The sequence below is a fragment of the Phycodurus eques genome, chromosome 20, assembly GCF_024500275.1.
Source record: "Phycodurus eques isolate BA_2022a chromosome 20, UOR_Pequ_1.1, whole genome shotgun sequence".
In the NCBI taxonomy this organism is placed as follows: Eukaryota; Metazoa; Chordata; class Actinopteri; order Syngnathiformes; family Syngnathidae; genus Phycodurus; species Phycodurus eques.
In genome coordinates, this window is record NC_084544.1 from 2,002,088 (window position 1) to 2,021,017 (window position 18,930).

Consider the following 18,930-nt stretch of genomic DNA (forward strand, 5'->3'; position numbering starts at 1 on the left):
GTGTGGCTTTTTCTGTCGATGTTTTGATGTTTTATGGCATCCATCGAAACAAACAGTCAGTTCATTGGTGCATGTTTTTGCCCCCCCCCCCCCCCCCACTACTGTGTCCTCTTAATATTTGTTTTGTTACTTCACAGATAATTTCTAAACAGGTTTCCCCAAACTTCCCGTGACAATTGCTAGATCAGGAATTAATTATTTGTTTTTTTTCAAGAAAATCCAAATTGTAAAATTGTTTATTTTGGGGAAAAACTCCTTTTAGTAGCGTGTTATTTAGGCGAGCTAATGTTATTGATGACTCTCATGTAAAGGTTGTTTGTTTGTGCGGAATAATCTCACCGATTACAGTCTTTTATGTAACATGGGTTGATGGTCGTGCACGTGCCAGACGCATGGTGTCGGCCCTTTATGATCCTCTCCTTTTAAGCGCTTTGCCGCCATCTCGTGGCATTTCAGTGCAATTATTCACGGATTTTCGCAATTCGCCTTTCTCGTGTACTTTCACTGATGTTTCCCCACGCAAAGATTTCAAGGGAAGACGGTTCACCAGTGCCCTCGCGGATGGCGATGCACGTCGCCCAAAACGAGAAGAAAGCCTGCTTTGATTTAAAAAACAAAAAACAAAAAAACAACTCGAAGAATCTTCAACTCCTTCCTTCAGTTCTGCCCGTCAGTCAGTCATCCGGCTCCTTGGCGGCCCCCTTCTTAATCTTTTTGGGCGCATCCATGTGAGACGCAATCCAAGAAAGCACAAAAAAAACATGTCGGGATTCAGTCATGGCGGCTGCAGGACGCCGCCGAAAGGCCTCGCTTTTGATGCAGGGCGGCAGGACACGCCGCGCTCGTCTCCCTTAGCGCATATGTGTCCTTTAATGATAATGCAAAACAAGGCTCCCCATGGGTTCAGTCTTTGGAAATTCTCGGGCTTCAGTTGTCACGGCGACACAGCGACTGGGCCTTTTCTCCGCTGCATGTCGTTTGAGTTGATGTAATCCCCAAGACCCAGAAGAGGCTCAGGAGCTGTGGCTGCATACATTAGATGACACACTTTGGCTTCCAGGAGGGAACTCGAGACAGCGCGCTGAAAAACATTCCCGGGGATAACGCGGCGCTTCTTAGGATCGCGTTCGTGGCGGGGCGCGACGATTGACGTTTACCGGCCGCACCCTCGCGTGTGCGGAATGATCCCGAGACCAGGAAAGAAACGCCTTGAAATCAGATGTCGATAGGTTGACAGGATGTGGTAACTCAAACAAACAAATGTTTGTGTTCCTCGAAGACCGAATGCTTCCGCGAGCGATGAGGCCCACCCGACCCGACGACCGGCGTCGCGTTCGTTTCGCGTCGTCTGATCGCTCGACGGGCTGCCTTCGCGTATGCCTTCGCAGACCACAGCGCAACCTCAGGCTACGTGGCTTCCTAATGCGTTGATGACAAACTAGCGTCCGCGAAATAATTCGACGAGTGCGATTTTCACCCCCTCCCCCAAATAAAACCCGTAAAACAAAAAGCCAGCATTTGAAGCGATCGATCTTGACGGGAGGCTAATAAATGAGCAAGTGGGCAGTAAAACAGGCGTTAAAAGAGGTCTTAAAGCACTACGCTGACAAACGTCACGAGAGGTTAGCGACAATTTCATAAAATAATACGTAATTCTTGAAGAATAACGCTGTCTTCATATCTGTGTTCTTTCCTCGTTTCTCTTTTCTTTTCCCGAAATTGACCACCTGAGGGCTTTGACCTTCCCCCCCCCCCCCCCCGCTTTTCGGCTACACTTCCGGCCCTTCCCGCAACCTGCAACTCTTCCGCAGAGGGCGACTCCACAAGGGGGCGCACGTTCCCCTTACAAACACCAATGACGCTCATGTGAGTATTCTTTCTATACGCGCCGCCGCCCGTCCCATCAATGACTCTGTGCGGCCACACGTAATGCACATGCCAGAAACCGCCACTTTCAGTTTCCCCTCATGTTTTCTGGTTCTTCCCTGACATGATTTAACCTCTTGTTGCTGTTACGTTGCATCCCACTTCCAGTGGTTCTTCCTATCCAATGTTCCCCCAGTTTGACCCCAATCCTCGCACGGACTTTGCCCTGATAGTTGCAGTCGTTTCCCCAGTATTGTCACGAGACTATCAATGCTGTCACGGTTCTTCCTTGATGGTTCCCGGCTAATGTTCCCTGATAGGTTTCATTCCATTTTTGTGGTTCTTTCCCAATATTTCGCCAGTTTTACCCCAATCTTGCGCCCTCTCAGTTTCCCCTCAGGTTTTCGTGATACCGTCTGTACTTTTCTGTTGTCCCCCCCGGGCGCTATTTAACCTTTCGTTGCCGTTCCGCTCCGTTCCATTTGCGTGGTTTCTGGGGTTTTTCCCCAATCTGCCCATGCCGCCCCCCCCACCCAGATCATTCCTGGCAGGTTTCCACACACCTCCCAGGCGTGTCTCACCTCGACACGCCCCCCCGATTTGCCGCGCTAAATGCTTTGATTCCGGCGTTTGCCGGCGTGTGATTAAATTGAATTCCGTCCTCTCTCCCTCGAGGGTCTTTCGCCCCCCTCGTCTTGGTGTAGCGATGCGGGTCAAATGCTCGTCTGCGTGCGCGTGTGAGAGAATCAAACGCCTCATCACTCTCTCCTCCTCCATCCTCCTCGCGCTCCTCCAGACACCAGCAAGGCCAATTACTGAAAGATCGCGAGGATTTGCGAATACGTAACCATTTTTCAAACCGATTCTCCGACCACAAAAGGATCGGCCACACTCGAGTGATCCATTTTGTTCCGTGTGTTGCGTGGGGTTAAAAACGACAAAAAAACGTCCTGCGTAAATGTGTGCTGACGTGACGACGACGATGTCCTCGGTCAGTGCGGGAAAAACCAAAAGCGAAACAACCTGTGACGCACTCGGACGTTTTTGGACAAAGTGGTCGGCCGCCACATTTGAGCATTTCTCGCCGTTTTATGGCCGTCGTCAAAGCTGACAATCGAGTGGGATTTCCGCAACAAATGTCTTTCTTCAGAGCTTATTTCCTTCCTTATTTCTTCCCTTGTTTTGTCCTTTCAGCTTCCATTCAGTCTCAATTTGTCTTCCCTTTCCTTCCTCCCGGCTTTCATTCTCGTCTTTCTGACTTCTTAGCATTTTCCTTCCTTCCTTCCTGTATTGTTCCTCGAGTTCTAACTTCTTTTTTCTTTTTCTTTTTCATTCCTTCATTTTAGGCGTCTTTGGTCCTTCCTTCTTTCTTTTCTCGTCCTTCTCTTCCTTTTTTTGGTGCTTCTTTTCACGTCCTGTTACTTGAGTCCTTTGTGACTTCCTCCCTTCCTGCTTTTCATCTGTCCTTCATTTGGGGCTTCCATTGGCCCACTTCTCCTTCTTGCTCCCTCCTTCTGTTTTCCTCCCCTTCCTCTTCTACCCTTTTCCGTCCATCCCTGTTCTTCCTCCTTTCCTTCCTTTTTCCGTGCCTCCCTTTCCTTACCTTCTTTTGTGGATACTGACTTCTTGCCTTTCCTTCCCTGCTCTCTGCTTCCCTCTTTCTTCCTTCCCTATGTCTTTTGCCCATTCAACCTTCCTTCCCAATCCTTCATTTGCGGCATCCATTTACCCACTTCTTCCTTTCCTCCCTTGCTCCTCCGCTACTGTCCTTATTTCTATCCTTCCTCTCTCCCCGCTGCACCTTTTTTTTTTTTTTCTTATCTCCTTCCATCCTTACCGAACGGAACGATGCCGTCGCAGGACGACATCACACAGGGAAGTCGGCGGGGGGATCGTGACGGTTCGGCGGGGGGGCGCCACTGAGCCCGGCCGCTGACCTTCTGCCATCGAGCGGGCTCGGCGTGGCGAGAAGCGGGAGGCCAGATGTCGCGCTAATTGATGGCGCTCGCTAACCACGCCGCCGTCGTGGAGCTCAGCGCCGCAGTCCTGTCCTGGCCGCACGCGGGGACCTTCCGCTGGCAAGTTACTCGGAAACAAATCAATGTGTTTTGATGGACATGTATTTATTTGAAATAAAACATAAAAAATGATAAGAAAAGTATATATCCCAAAATATATGTACATATGCAAAACATCCATTTTCTAGCGCTTATCCGAGGTCGGGTCGCAGGGGCGGCAGCTTTAGCAGGGACGCCCAGACTTCCCTCTCCCCAGCCACTTCGTCCGGCTCTTCCGGGGGGGGGGGGGGGGGATCCCGAGGCGTTCCCGGGCCGGCCGAAAGACGTAGTCGCTCCGGCGTGTCCCGGGTCGCCCCCGGGGTCTCCTCCCGGCGGGACGTGCCCGGAACGCCTCACCGGGGAGGCGTCCGAATCAGATGCCCCGGCCACCTCATGTGCAAAACCTATTTTTTTAAATATAAAAAAAATGTAATGTTTTTGGTTTTCATAAATAACTAAAAAAATTTATAATAAAGTCAGGTGGACGTTGACAAATATAAAAATAACAAAAATCTAACATTTATGTAACTATTAGTTTTTAGTAAAATGTATAGAACAAAAATAAAATACCAAGAATTATAATGTACTAATGAAATACCAATAAGTAATCTTCAAATGTTTTTTTAAACATAACACGATTTTGTTGAACTGTTTTTACACTTTACACTTTTCTTTGTGTACTTTTTGCTTGCATAGATGGCGAATAAGCTCGTATTGCTCCCGTTGCTCGTCACGTCTCGAGCCGCCGTCGCCGTGGAAACCACAGCAACGCACGCACATAAAAGCAGGTACCGTTTTCTTTCCTTTTTTTCTTTCAAGCAATCTCTCTCTCACACACACACGAGATTTGAGGAAAGACACAAAATCCATGAAGTGGAGGCAGAGTGAGTGAGTGGCAGGTGGACTGCACGGCCCCCGAGACTCATAATGAAGAGTGTGTGTGTGTGTGTGTGTGTGTGCGTTACCCATTTCACTGCCTCCCGCCAGCCATTAGATCAGTTGTTGTGGCTGTATCGATCTCTCTCTCTCTCTCTCTCTCTCTCTCTCTCTCTCACACCCTTCTGCCATCACAGATGCTCCTTAAAGCTCATTAGTTTTCTTGACTATGGGGTTGTGGCATTCGCAAATTTGTATTTCTCTTTTTTTTTTTTTTTTTTTTTTCCCCCGCCCCTCCCCTTCATGTCTTTGTAAGTTAACCTCGCCGGTCGTGCACAAACATGCGCCTGTTCTTCCAGTTTTGCAAAGTATACTCACCAATCCAGAAATACAGTTTTGGGCAACTCTCCAGAGCAAAGTGCCCAGGCCGCTGGGATCGCCGTCCGCCCGGAGGCGCCTCGGACCGGACACATATCCTGACAGAGGCCCTTCCAAACTCTCCAACTTCCATATTCTTTTCCTTATTTTATTTGTATTTTTTTTTTTTCAAATATTATGCATCAAGCCATTGTTTCCTAACTCGGCACCCATGCGCGTGTTCTTCCGGTTTTGTAAAATATGCTCACAAATCCAGAAATACAGCTTTGCGAAAGTCTTGAGCTCCAGAGCTACATGCCCAGGCCTGCTTGAATTGTTGCCCGCCAAGCGTGGCCTCAGATCGGGCAAATATGTTGACTCGGGGCCCCCCAAAAGTCTGGATCCTTTTTTTGTTTCTCTCTTTCTCACAGCTCGGCCATTTCGTCTCATTCGGCATTTTCCCCCCGTGCCGGATTTGTACGCCAGCTTTATCGGAGTCCGGTGGCTTTTTAGTCGTCGTGCGGCTTTTGAACGCGAGCGCCACCTGTTTGCGGCGGGGAGCGTTACGTGAGGCTTGTTGGGATGCTTTGGGTGATGCATCCCAAGGCCGGCCATCAAATATGAATGAAGCGCCTGGCGTCCTCATCTATCTTTTATGCCTTTCATTTGTTAGGAGTGGCGCTGGGCATGCGGGACCGTCGACTACGAAAATATTTTTGGGGATGTTAGCGTCTTGTTCAGCGAATAATGCGCCAGAGCGCCAGCAGACGGTCCATTGTATTTAAAATAAAGAAAGAAAGAAAGAGAGAGAAAAACGAACACGGCGTACCGGCTCGTCTCGTCGTCCGGGCCGGAAGCCGTTCAAATGTTTGCGTGAATGACTCATTTAAGGACTTTATTTGTTATTTCATTGGATATGGGGTTCGGGTTAAGTTGCTATCGACGGTGTTTGCATCCGACGAATGTACGCCAGGTTAATCCCTGGCACCTTCTGTTTTAGCGGCGCGCTAACGCTAAATTATTCAAAACTGACACGACGACAAGCTAAAAAAAAACCAAACCTGCCCGACTGCATAAAATATGAGCGTGAGAGATGTTAAGAGCATCGGATTTGCCAATACGGATTTCGATATAGAAAAAGCAGCAGAGAAATTCAAAAGAAAAATGCTGCTCAACTCTCCGAAAACGAGATCCACAAGAATGTCTTTTTTTTTTTTTGTGCCACACGTTATCTCCAAAATGACTTTTTGGGAAAGGAAAACAATCGGCGACGACGCCATCTTGCTTGAATTAGCAAACGCTGAATTGCTCAAGTGATCCAAGAAAATAAAACAATGAGCTAACTAAGCTGTGTGATAGGCGGAAATTCATCTGTGATCAAACAGTCATCCATTTTTATCGAAACAGGTATGTATCTAACCTAACAAACAATTTTCCCTCGTTATTGCCTAAAAAAACCTCCAGACTTTCAATCTTGAGGCGACATAATGCCGCACGGCTCCCGCAGAGTCAGGGAAGAGGCGGAGTTTTAAGACAGTTTGAGTGTCAGAGAGAGTTCAAAGATTTGTTTGAAGATAAATAACAGTTGAAATGATTCAAAACATGTTTTGCTCTTTGTGTGTGTGTGTGTGTGTGTTTCCATCAGTAGCATCTAATTAGTGTGACAATGTTCATGAATAGTTTGGGGCTAACGTGCAATAGCGTGACCGCCGCCCGCCGGCGTCCTCCGATTATCCGGCCGCCGCGTTGACGTCCCGTCACTTCCCGCTCGTCGCGAGCGCTCTTCTCGGACGCCGAGCCGACGCCGCGGAGGAAAACGGCTTCGAACGCGGACAGCGCGTCAGGCGGCGTGAAGTGCCAGCGCGCTTTTCATTTGGCCTCTTTTTCACTTTCTGCCTTCCTTCTGTCCTTCCCTTCCTCCATCCTTTCTTCTTTTTCCTTCCTCTTTCTATCTTCCCACCATCCTTCCTGCTTTTTCCCTTCCTTCCTTCTTTACTTCCTTCTTTTCCTTCCTTCCTTCTTTTCCCCCTTCTTCCTTCCTTCCATATGTCCTTCTTTTCCCTTTCTTCCTTCCACCTTTTCTTTTTTCCTTCCTTTTTCTCTTTTCCCTTGTCATTCTTCCCACTTCCTTCTTTCCTTCCTTCCTTCCTTCCGACGGCGGCGACAAGACATCCAGAATGCTTCTCGGTTCAATCGCGGCGTATTTGACCCACGGGCACGTCGGAAGCGTTCACTGTAAGTTATGTAAGACGCGGGCCGCCCTTTTCTTCTCTTTTCTTTTCTTCTTCTTCTTCTTGTCGTCATCAAAATGGCGTCCTCCCACGACCGCCGGCGGCCCGTTTGATTGGACGCGCTCTTGATTTAATTTGCGGCGTGCATAAGCAGCGCCGCCGATAACATTGTCTGACCGGGACAAATGTAGCATGGCAGCGTGGCAGCATCATGTAGCGTATCCCCCCCCGCGCCCCCTTTTCAAGATTACCTTCTCCAGGACGCCCTTCTGCGCCGGTTAATGGTACAGAACAAATGTTTGCCGGCGCTTTGTCGCCACTTTACCTGGATCGTAAACGCATCCGTCGCTCCCTGTTGCTTTTCTCCCGGTTGCCCTTTGATTTAAAAATGTGTTTACATTTGTATTTGTTTATTTATTGTTTTTGTCCCCCGGAGGACATTTTTACGCAACGCATGTTTTAGCAAAGAACGGATGAAGTCACAAAAACAAAAAAAATGTTTTTTTTTTAAAAAAATGTCTTGGTCTTTTATGGGGAAAGATGATTTGCGATACGACTGCGTTGGGTTACAAGCGTTGTCATGGAACAAATTCAACTTGTATTTCAAGGTACCCCAGTAAATTGTATCGCATATTAATTTGAGTGAATCAAATCCCGTCGTAATTGGACTAAATCGTATCACGTTGTATCATAGCAACCCTGTCCTAATTCGCATGGATCGCATCGAGTCGCAATTGGAGTGAATCCTACCATGTTACATTGTAATTACAGCGTATCGACGGTGATTGGATGCGGCGTCTGTCGTGTACGTCATCCAAATGGCCAGACGTGACGCCAATACGCTGCAATCCAACGGGAGAAAAATCTTTGGCCGAGCGAATCCCCGAGAAGGCGGACGGCGTGCCGATTAATGACCCGTCAGGCTTCCCCTCGCTCGTTCTTTCGAACAAGCCGCCGCCGAAGCGCTCGGATATTTCATCAGCGGCCACATCCTCCGCGTGAATACGTGAAATATGGCTGCCCGGATTGTCATTTTTCACACCGTCCCGTTCTGAATAGCTGCCGTATCGATAGTGGCCGGCGACACGTGGCGCCGACTTATTTTGTCGAGGGATGTCCTCGGACCGAACCGTTCGTCTCCATTCGATGAGAATAAGGTACGCTACTCATCAAATTTAGGGATGTTGAGCTTCCGGGTGAAATTTCAAGATGAAGCTGAAATGCGCTATAACCGTTACAGGTGAACTTCATGTGGCCTTCTCTAAAGTTTAGAGTGTTGAAAACGCGCAATGAACCCAATGAATCTTTACCGTGTCGAATGTTCCATCCCTGATGACTGGAGTGCAAACATCTGCGCGATGATTCCGCGTCCTTCATGGAGTACGCCGCAATTGGCGCAATCCGCGGGCCCGGCGGCTCATTAAAGAGGACCGGCGTGATTTGAAGGCTCGTATGAATGATTCATGAGGCCAGAAAACCAGCCGGGCGTTTCCATGCGTTGGACGTTTTTTTGTCCCTTTTGACAATTGTGAGTCATGGCTTTCATCCCTCTGGCATCTGACCACTGTCCAAGTATTCGGCGCGATCCATTTTTTTTTTTTTCCCAAAGACTCTTCCGAGCATATTAAAGAGACTCGGTTGTCCGCCTGTTTTTAGCTTAAGTGCTACGGTAATAAAACGTTAAGGCTCCGCCGCGGGGTTTAACGCCTCGGATCTGATTAATGGATGAGCGACAGATGGAACGAGGGAGGACCTTAAGGCCTGCCAACCGGAAGGTGTCGTGACCGGCGCTAATGTTAGCATGCTAGAGAGCCACGACTGAGTAGATCGGGCTCGGCTGATGTTAGCTAACGACTGGGAGAAATCGAGACTCGTGCTAACAATGGATGCGGTCGCGCTTGGCTTGATTAGGAGATATCAAGACAAGAGCTCGCGTTGGCATGCTCGAGTGCCACAAGGGAGGAGATGGCGCTTGGCTAATGTTAGCAAGCATCGAAAAAAAATCGATGCTGTGGCACCTTTTTACAGAAAGTCAGATAAGATGCGAGGCGTTTTAGGTTTTTATTTTTCAAAGCCAATGTCGTCCTGACGCTCTACAAGTACAAAGAAAACAAAAAGAGGAAATGAAAAACCCAAAAGAATAAGACAAATGGAAATGAGTTGTAATAGTCATATGTATACCGTGTTAATCTGCTACTGTTCTGTGTTGATGTTATTTCTTTTATTTTTGCTCTGTTCTCTCGTTTCTCCACCTGCCCCTCAAAAACCTTCCAATAAATATCAGGATACAAGCAACCACAGAGCGAGTATTTCAAGCTCCCCCGTTGCACCGACAAGGTTCGGTAACAAAATGAAGAACAAAGAAAAAGAAGATATCCCCAAAATGGCTTTCTTTTCATCTTTTGAGCTAGCAGCAGCAGCGCTAACATTAGCATGCCGTCCCCCGACGGACTGTCGACCGGCGGTGTGCGGATCTGCGGGGCCTCTGGCGATCGGTGGCCGCGAGCTCAAAAATGGAGATGAGCGCCAGCGTCGTCGGCGTGCTCGCGGCTGGCGGGCGGGATTACTTCACGGCACGGATCGATGATTACTTCATCATCACTTTTAGCATCGAGCACCACTCTGGCGGAGCTCCTCTGCGCTGGCTAGCGCATTAGCTGCGAGATGCGGGGGGAAATGGCGACACACGCCTGTGGATTGGCCTCGTTGTCAGTGTGTCGTGAATATAAATCATAATTTTGTATTAGAATGGATCAAATAAACCGTTATCGTATTGATGTTAAAGATCCCGTCTTATTCCATTCAAACCTGGTAACAATTTGATTTGGATGGTATTGTGTCGTGTTATATCAAATTGTCGGATTTATCGCATCGTAATTGGCCATGTTTGGTATTGTAATGGGCGTGAATTGTATCGCATCTTAATTTGTGCCAATCGCGTCGTACCTCATCATAATTGGAGTCGATGGAATCGTATTATTACGCATCTTAATTTCTGTGTATCGGAATTCAATTGAATCGTATCGTGTTTCGAGCGAATCGCATTGTAAATGGAGTGATTTACATCACGTTGTGCCTTAACGTCTTAATTTGAAGTTTTTTTTTCAGCTAACCATCTATCGTATCGTAACGCATCGCATCTCATCTCAATTGGAGTGAATCTTATTGTGGCATAACTCAATTGAATCGTAGCATAATTGTGAGTCAAAGAGTTGTACCAGATCTTAATTTAAATGTATCGTAATTGGAGTGAATTCTTAGCATACTGCATCTTGATTTGAGCGAATCGTATTGGATTGTAAATCGGGTGAATGGGTTGAATTGTATCGTAGCAGAATTGAAGTGAAAACTTTCAAATCACATCTTAATTTGAGTCAATCATATTTTAGTCAGAGTGAATCGTATAATATCATCGGCGTGAATCGTAACATATTGTATCATAACTGGCGTGCATCATATATCGTAATTAGAGTGAGTGGTATCACATTCAAATTAAAGTTGCTCGTACATTGTATCACATCTTAATTTGAATAAATTGTCTAGTAATTGAGTGAATGGTATTGTAACATATCGTATCTTAACTTAGTAAGTACACCATATCGTAATCGGAGTGAATTGTATCGTATCGGAATAGAAGTATGACACCTTCATTTGAATGCATTGTATCGTATTTCGAGGATCATACTGTAGTTGGAGCGAATTGTATTATATTGTATCGTCACTTTTTTAATTGTATCACAATTGGAGCCGCCCATATCGTACTGCGTCACATCTTAATTGGAGTGAATCGTTGAGCGAGTGGCTTTTTCCGTGCGTGTCCGTACGCGTGTAGCCAACGAGCGTTGCAGCCTTTTGCTTGTCATCGCCGCAGCTCAAAAACCAAGCTGACGAGTTAAAAAGCTTTCGTCACGTGACATCGCCCCCCCTTTGCTCGCGCCCTCCCCCGCTCTACATCCTCTTCCCACGCCTGTTTAACAATCCCGTGAATTATAGCGCAATCGTATTGTATTTTTTTTATTGGCGCGCGGGCGGGCGGGCAGGGGCGGCGGGGGAATTTAATCCCCTCGCATCGACGCGCGAATAGAAAAAGCACTCGGCCGGGCTCCGAGCCTGCAGGAAGTAGCGGCTAATGGATGCTCTCCACGCGCCTCTTCTCCCGTGCTCGGCTGCGAGTCCGAACTAGAGTGGACGAGGGCTTTGTGGCATTTTGCCCGCAGTCTCCTCTCGAATACAATGTGACTTCTTACCCAGATGATGAAAATAAGCACATGCCAACGTTAGCTAACACTGTTGCTGTGCATAAATTCTAGACTCTGGGGTATTTTACCCCACAGTCTCCACTTTGATGCACTTTGTCCTCAGTCTCCTCTCGGATACAATTTGTGTCCTTACCATGGCCAACATGTCCAAAAAAAAAATAAATAAATAAAATAAGACACAATGCTATAACCTTAACTTACACTTTGCAGTATTAGAGTGCACAATCTCCACTTGGCTGCACTTTGCCCTTAATCTCCTTTTGGATAAAACTGATCTTCTTACTGTGGTCAACAAATGACAAACATAAAAAACCCATGCTAAATCTTGTCTTAACTTAGACACTGCAATATTAGAACCCCAATCTCCACTTGGCTGCCTTTTGCCCCTAGTCTCCTCTAGGATACAACTGACCATGGTTTTCAACCCATGACAAATGTAAAGGCATACATTTTACACACACACGTTAAGCCCCAGCACGCCCGCAACCCTAGGGAGGATAAGCGGTATGGAAAATGGAAAAACATTTTACTCCACAATCTCCCCCCTTGGCCGCTAAGACCTGTTGTCTCACTGCCCTTAATCAACTCAAGGATAAAATTTGTCTCCGTTGTCGTCGTTGGGTTTTTGCAGTTTTGTATCATTTGAGGTTACCAAAAGCGAAAGCGAGCTGATTCCACCATTTGATCCCCCTCGATAGGAACAGCTCTCACTCTTGACGCATTTTCATGTTTTCTTCATGTTTCATGTTTTTCAAATCTTGCCGATTTGAATGCGTAAAGTCCCTGCGACGTTTTCCTGCCTCGTTGTATTTGGCCGTGGGACGCGTGCGCCGTGCTTGGAGCGTCGCATAAAAGCCCCGTTAAATCCCTCTTGGCTGTTATGAGTCTGCCCTGCAAAAAGCCTGCATGCATGTGCATCCTCTCTCTCTCTCTCTCTCTCTCTCTCTCTCTCCCTCTCTCCCCTCCTCTGCATCCTCCCTCTCTCCTCCTCCATATCCACTGTTGCTCCCTCTTGCGCGCACCGTCGCCACCACCAGCAGCAGCGGCAGCATCAAGCGGCGCTTTTCTGACGCACCATCCGAAGATGAGCATCCCCCCCGCGGCCTGACTCCCTCGACATCCACCGCCCTCACCCACTTCCTCCTCCTCCTCCTCTTCTTCACCTCCATTTTCCGGCTTCAGTCGGGGCTTTATTTTCCTCTTTTGTGCGGCGAGGATTGCGCACGCTTGGCTGGGAATTTACTTGGAAGCTGAGAGTCATCTGCTCCCCCCACCCCCTTCCTTGTTCTTTTTTTGGGGAGGGGGTGTATGTGGTGTCAGTAATTCCTCCGCACTCTCTGCGCCTTTTTCTTGGGAATATTCTGCAGTGTTTTTTCTTCTCTCCCCACTGCGGGGGCTGCTGCGGATTTTTGGTGCCCTCTCCTCGTCAGTGGGGGCGGGAGGGGGGGGTGGGGGGGTGACCGAAGCCATCCCGGAGTAGCAGCACCCGGATCGGAAGCGGCGATGCCCACCTTGTGACTTTCGGGATTACCCCCTAACCCGCCCCTTACCAGAGCATGGCTCCGGCCCGGAGGGAGCACGGCCGCCACGCGGCGCTCCTCCTCCTGGCGGCGGCGACGGCGTGCCGCCTGCTGGCGGGCACCGCGCTGGCCAAGGTGTGCAACGACCGCACCAAGCGCGGCCAGGACAACAGCTGGTTCGCCCGCGACGGCGAGAATTTGCCCATCATGGTGCTCATGCCCATGAACGAGTCCGCGCTGATGAGCAGCATCAGCCAGGGCATCGAGCCCGCCGTGCAGCTCGCCATCCAGCACATGCGAGAGTCCCGGAAGTACTCCTTCTCGCTCATCACCGAAATCTACGACACCGAGGTGAGCGTGCGCATGTTAAATGCCCCCCAAAATGTTCACTTTTGATTGACAGCTTCATAGAACCGTGTGCGTGGTGCTGACAGCTGTTTCTGATATTTTGCTGTCTTCATTTTAAGCTAGACGACAGAGGGAAAAGACGCCTCGGTTTGATTTGCGGATGGAGTGCTCGGTTGCACCTGTACGCCTGACGCACCCCATCCAGCTCACAGGTTCGAGGTTTCAGGCGAAAGGCTCGTATGCACCTAGTCCTAGATGCTTCTCCCATCCAGATGGTCAAACACGCCCCAGTGTGATTTGCACAAGATCCAGAAAATGGAGTGCTCGGTTGCACCTTGTCGTGGCGAAGTCTCGCGGCGTGTCCTGTCTGCAGGACAGGGTCCAAACACACCTGACTGTTTTTAGCACAAGTGCCTGCCAACAGAGCGCACCAAGTTTTAGATGCCACTGCCAATGTATCCTGCTGAGATTACGCCGTTAAAACGCCTCAGTGTGATTTGCCGATGGAGTGCTCGGTTGCACCCGCGTGCCCGCCGTACCCCATTGAGATCGCAGGTTTCGAAATAGCGACGAAGGGCTCGCACGCGCCCGGTCTTAGATGCCCGGGTTGACGTGCAAGGGTTAAACGACGCCTCGTCGTGATTTGCACGAGCACTTGTTGACGGAGTGCTCGGATGCACCTCGTCATGGATTCCTCTCTAGTTAAGATGGCGTGGTCAAATCATGTGTTGCTTTTGTTTGACATCTTCATAGAAGTGCGTGCATCACGGGTGCATCTTCATCTGAGCTAGACGTCACGGTCAAATCGCGCCTCGGTGTTCTTTGCGCAAGTGCCTGCCGAAGGAGTGCTCGGGTGCATGTTGAATGAAACTCGCCTTAGGCTCCTCCCCCGGCGCGGCCCGTCTTCGAACGAAGGCAAGTTTGGGAATGACTCAACGAGCGCTCTGTGCGAAATGAGCCGCGTGGTGCGAAAGCGTGCGCGGTGCCGCATCAGTTGCCATGCCAACGCAGAAGGACGGCGCGAGTTGGACTCAAATCGCCGTCCATCTGTCGGCTTTGGTGCCGTACATCATCTCATGGTCACGCTGCTGCTGCTTCTTGGCTTTCTTTTCTTTCCAGACTGTTTTTTTAAAATGGTCTTATTATATTAAAAGTTAATTATTTGTTGTAGTGTTTTTGACACATTGAAAAATGTCCCAGGTATTTTAATAACACGTTTTGCTCTTTTGGCTTGTTGAAATCTGTCAAAAAAAAAAAAAAAAAAAGCTAGTCAGCGCATCCAACAACACTGCAGCTCAGCTTACCCTTTTTCTTAAAAAAAAAAAAAAAAAAAAAAAGCTTTCCTACATGTTATTTTTTACTTTAGTACTCACAGATAAGAAAAACAAAGAAAGTAGCTCGAGTGCCGTCCGCTAACTGCACGGAGAATATTTACACGCTTGCGGAAATCATCCCGGCGCAGCTCAGAGCGCTTCGAGTCAACAACGGAGCTCAATATTTGAATATGCTTAGTGAATATTTACACAACGTGGGACAGCGCGGGTTGCTAGCTAGCTAAGGGGCGCGTGTTGCTAGCTAGCTCAGGGGTGGCGAACTTTTGTTCTCACGTTTGACTTTGCTCATTCGTAGATGTGCTTTAAATAAACAATTAGTTAAAATAAGTATGTAAAATAGTTTTAATTCATACACTTATACATGAAAGAAATATTGACATTTGTATGTTTATATATTTTTATAGACTATTTTAAAAATCTATTTTATATATGATAATCATTTTATTTAATGAATATATTAAATATCACAAATATTATGTATTATCAAATATATAAAATTAAATAACGTGTATTATAAAAATATATTCAAATAAATATTTATTTAAAAAGATTAGTTCCATTTATTTGGTTAAATTGAGTCAACCAATTATTTTATACAATAATAAGAAAATTAAAATTAATGTAGATTGTTCAATGAACCTAACATGTACGCATGGAGTCCATCCCAGCTGACTTTTGGCGACAGAAGCGGGGTACACCTCGGACTAGTTGCCAGCCAATCACAGGGCACATATAAAAGAGCGTTCCCACTCCAATTCACAGCTATGAAGCTAACGTAAATGTTATTGGAAGCTGGAGTAACCGTGGGTGGGGGGGGGGGGGGATACACCGTGCCGCCACGTTTGCAAGGGTTCGTCCTCTACATTGTGTGTGTGCGTGCGTGTGTGTGCTGGGATTTAGCCAGGCAGATGTAAGTAATCAGTCCCCGAGCAGAGGCTCTTTATCCTTTTATCCCCAGTTGTGAAGCCGCAGGTCGAGCCAGTCGGGCCCGCTCGAGCCCCCCGCTGGTGCTGACGAAGATGATGATGATGATGATGATGAAGATGAGTACTGTAGTTACAGGAGCGTGCGGCTTGTTGTTTTGTTGAGCCGCGGCGACGGCTGGGAGACGAGAGGCGGCGGATTATAGACGCAGCGCGGAGCTTAGCGCTGGCGGTGCTCGTCCATCTTCGTGTGGAATTTCGCCTAGCCGACGACCGATACTGTCGCCGGGCGGGTTTAGAGGATCAAGGCTTTGCATGTGGAGGAGGGGGGCGGGGCGGGGCGGGGCGGGGCGGGGCGGGGGGCGTCGTGCCCGAGCGAGCGTCCCGTCGCCAAGCTAGCGCATTGGCCAGTCGGTGTGTGGCGGCCTTATTTGCATCAATGGATGAATGCGATGGAAAATGCTAGCCAGCTACTTCGGTTGACTTTTTACGATCAAGTTTTAGCTCGCCGGACGAAACGAGCGCGCAAATGGTAGTGCATTATCGACTAATAGGAATTAGGAGGTTGACCGTTTCCTCTTCCTGCGGAGAAGGCCATCCCGTCCTATTTGAGGATCTCCGTCTCGTCTCTTTCCGACTCGCTTTCTGCGTCGGTCCCCGGAGACCCTTCTCGTGTGCCGCCGCGCATTGATGTCGCTTATCTGTGCGTTGAGACGCGCGTTTGCGTTTTGGAGTGCGGCAGACGCTTTCGTCGTGACTCCTCTGCCTTTCCATCCAGGTTTGCACCAAACTGGAATTGCCATCAAAACAATGTCTCATCAGAAATAGTTGAGTGCGATATCGCCATCAAATGTAAAATCGTTGGCTATAAGTCAATGAGCATACTTGCCAAGATGTTGCGTTCACCCTGCAGGGGCTGCAAAAGGTTAAAAATATGATGGCGGTATGGTATAATAATTCAACATTCACAGCATTAAACATGATGCATATAAATGGGCTTTTCGAAAAAAAACAAAATGAGGGTGCTTGCTGGGTATAGGGGGTGCGCCGTGATGTTGAGAGGGGGTGCACAAGGTTACAAGGGTATAGTGTAATAATTACACATTTCATTTTCGCCATTAAATACTTTCAGCGGGCTTTTTCCCCCCCCAAAATTTCAGGGTGCGTGCAGGGCACTGGTGGTGCACCATAAAAACATTGCAGAGGGTGCGCAAGGTTGGAAGTGAAATGACATCCGTTAAGGTAAATGCGCATTTTCTCGCGTCAAACATAATGCCTTTCAGTGGGCTGTTTTTTTTTCTCCCTCAGGCTGTGTGTGGGCACAGGTGGTGCACCGCGATGTTGAAAAGGTTGGAAGTGAAAATGGCATCAGGTAGGATAATTCAACATCTACGCGAACGAGATGGCTTTCAGTTGGCTTTTTTGAAACTTTCCCCCCCCCCCACCCCCCCCCCCCCAAGGTGTTTGTGAGGAACAGGGGGTGCGCCACGACATCGAAAGGGGTGCACCGGATGAAAAATGAAAAGGCATTTTTGCAGATTTCTAGTGTTACACATGATGCCTTACAATGGGCTTTTTTTGGGGGGAACATTTTTTTTTTTTAATTATTCTTTTTTTTTACTACTGGTGTGGTTAAAAGTGAAACGACGTCTCGTTTGATAATTACACCTTTATAGCTTGTTCAATTGGATGCCTTTTACGTTGATGGGGGTGCGCGCCGTGAAACGTGTAATGGTGGCCTGGTTTCATGCAAATCGCGCGCTCACACATTGGAGTACACATATGGTAGCGATTGCGCCCCGCGGCATCGCCCGAGGACGTGAGCATGTGGCGGCTCCACAGCGTCGCCAGATTGCTTTTTGCAAAAATTTAGCACGGCCGCCTTGGTCCACCCTCTCGCCGCCACCGGCCCCGACATTTTCGACGACACGCTCATTATCCGCTTTGAAACGACTACGAGTAATCCACAAAGTCAGTCCCCCCTCCAAAAAAATGGCCGTCAGAGTAAATGCATTTGAGGTAACAATAAATCCTTCCGCGGTCGCGCAAGGTCTGCCCGGCGGCCTCAGCACCTTTCACAATAAAAGCCGTCACCACTGACAAAAGGGCAAACGTAAATGTGCCCAAATTGACGCGACAGAAGGCCGTTATTTTGACAGGCTCCATAAAACTCGCCGCAGATGCTCGGCGACCTTCTGGTGAAAGCGAAAATAAAAACACACAAACTTTTTACACTTTGAGGAAGTGAGCAGATGTGGCAACTCTCATTTATATTTGATATGGAACAACAACAAAAAAAGGGGGCAAAATTAAGCTCGCACGTATCTCGAGAAGCGTTCATATTTAATACCCTTTAATGATTCAAAAGTGCAAAAAAAAGATCCGAAGCAACCGAATTTAAAACAATCCCCAAATACGTAGACGTACAATCAACTATGCTTTTGTATTTAAGACAGAGCAATGATTTGAAAGATGCGAAATGAAGGTCTATGTAGCTAGCACGCTAGGCTAGCACAAGCTGATATTTGCAGTTGCCATTGAGCCCTCCATATTCTGCTTAGTAACAAGTGCCCAAGAATCCCCAAATAGATGTAAAATCAAAATGCTAGCCTATGCTGTTGTTTTTCATCGGCCTGTGGGGCAGTTGTGATTGCGCCCTCTGAAATCTGCCTCGCAACAAGCAGTCATTTTAACATGTCGTGACTATAAAGTTTGATGTTGACTCACGCATGATTTTTGCCGCATTCAGATGAAAACCCGGATGTGTGTCTCTGGCACGAATTCAGCAGATTAGCGCGACACGTCGTCGTCGGAGATGGGACGCGGCGCACCCGGTCCCTCCCGTGCGCCCCCTTGCAGCGTGTCAAAATCGCGGTTACGCGAAAGCCGCTTTCATATTGTTCTTCATATCAAGTCAGCGTACGGCTGTTTTTTGCAAGGTGAGCCGTTAGCGGTACGGATCGGATTTAGCCTCACGCGAGCAAGGGTGCGGGCACATGTGCTCGTTGCCCCCAGAGGGACCGGCAGGCACTTGACACCGCCGCTTCCCAGAGGGCCGACATGTTTGTTGTCACGGACGCAGCTGGGGACCCGTGGCGGGTTGCCAGCGAGGACAAGAAAAATGCGCTCTGTTGCTTTTTTTGGTGAGTTTTTTTCCCC

At 48.2% G+C, this 18,930-nt stretch overlaps 1 protein-coding gene across 2 annotated transcripts in view; it reads left to right on the plus strand.

Annotated features, from left to right (window-relative positions):
• Nucleotides 1–4,653: 4,653 nt before the first annotated feature.
• The window catches only part of gabbr2 (gamma-aminobutyric acid (GABA) B receptor, 2), a 92,305-nt gene continuing 78,028 nt past the window's right edge, over nucleotides 4,654–18,930 (plus strand). Inside the window, exon 1 of one of the 2 annotated variants that reach the window (XM_061665297.1) lies at nucleotides 4,654–4,711. Coding sequence is in view for 1 of the 2 variants with exons in the window: in XM_061665296.1 (XP_061521280.1) it covers nucleotides 13,203–13,517 (315 nt within the window). In the remaining variant the exon portion in view is untranslated. Of the gene's footprint in view, nucleotides 4,712–12,661; nucleotides 13,518–18,930 lie in introns of those variants that run through there. The other variant, XM_061665296.1, reaches the window with a different exon arrangement.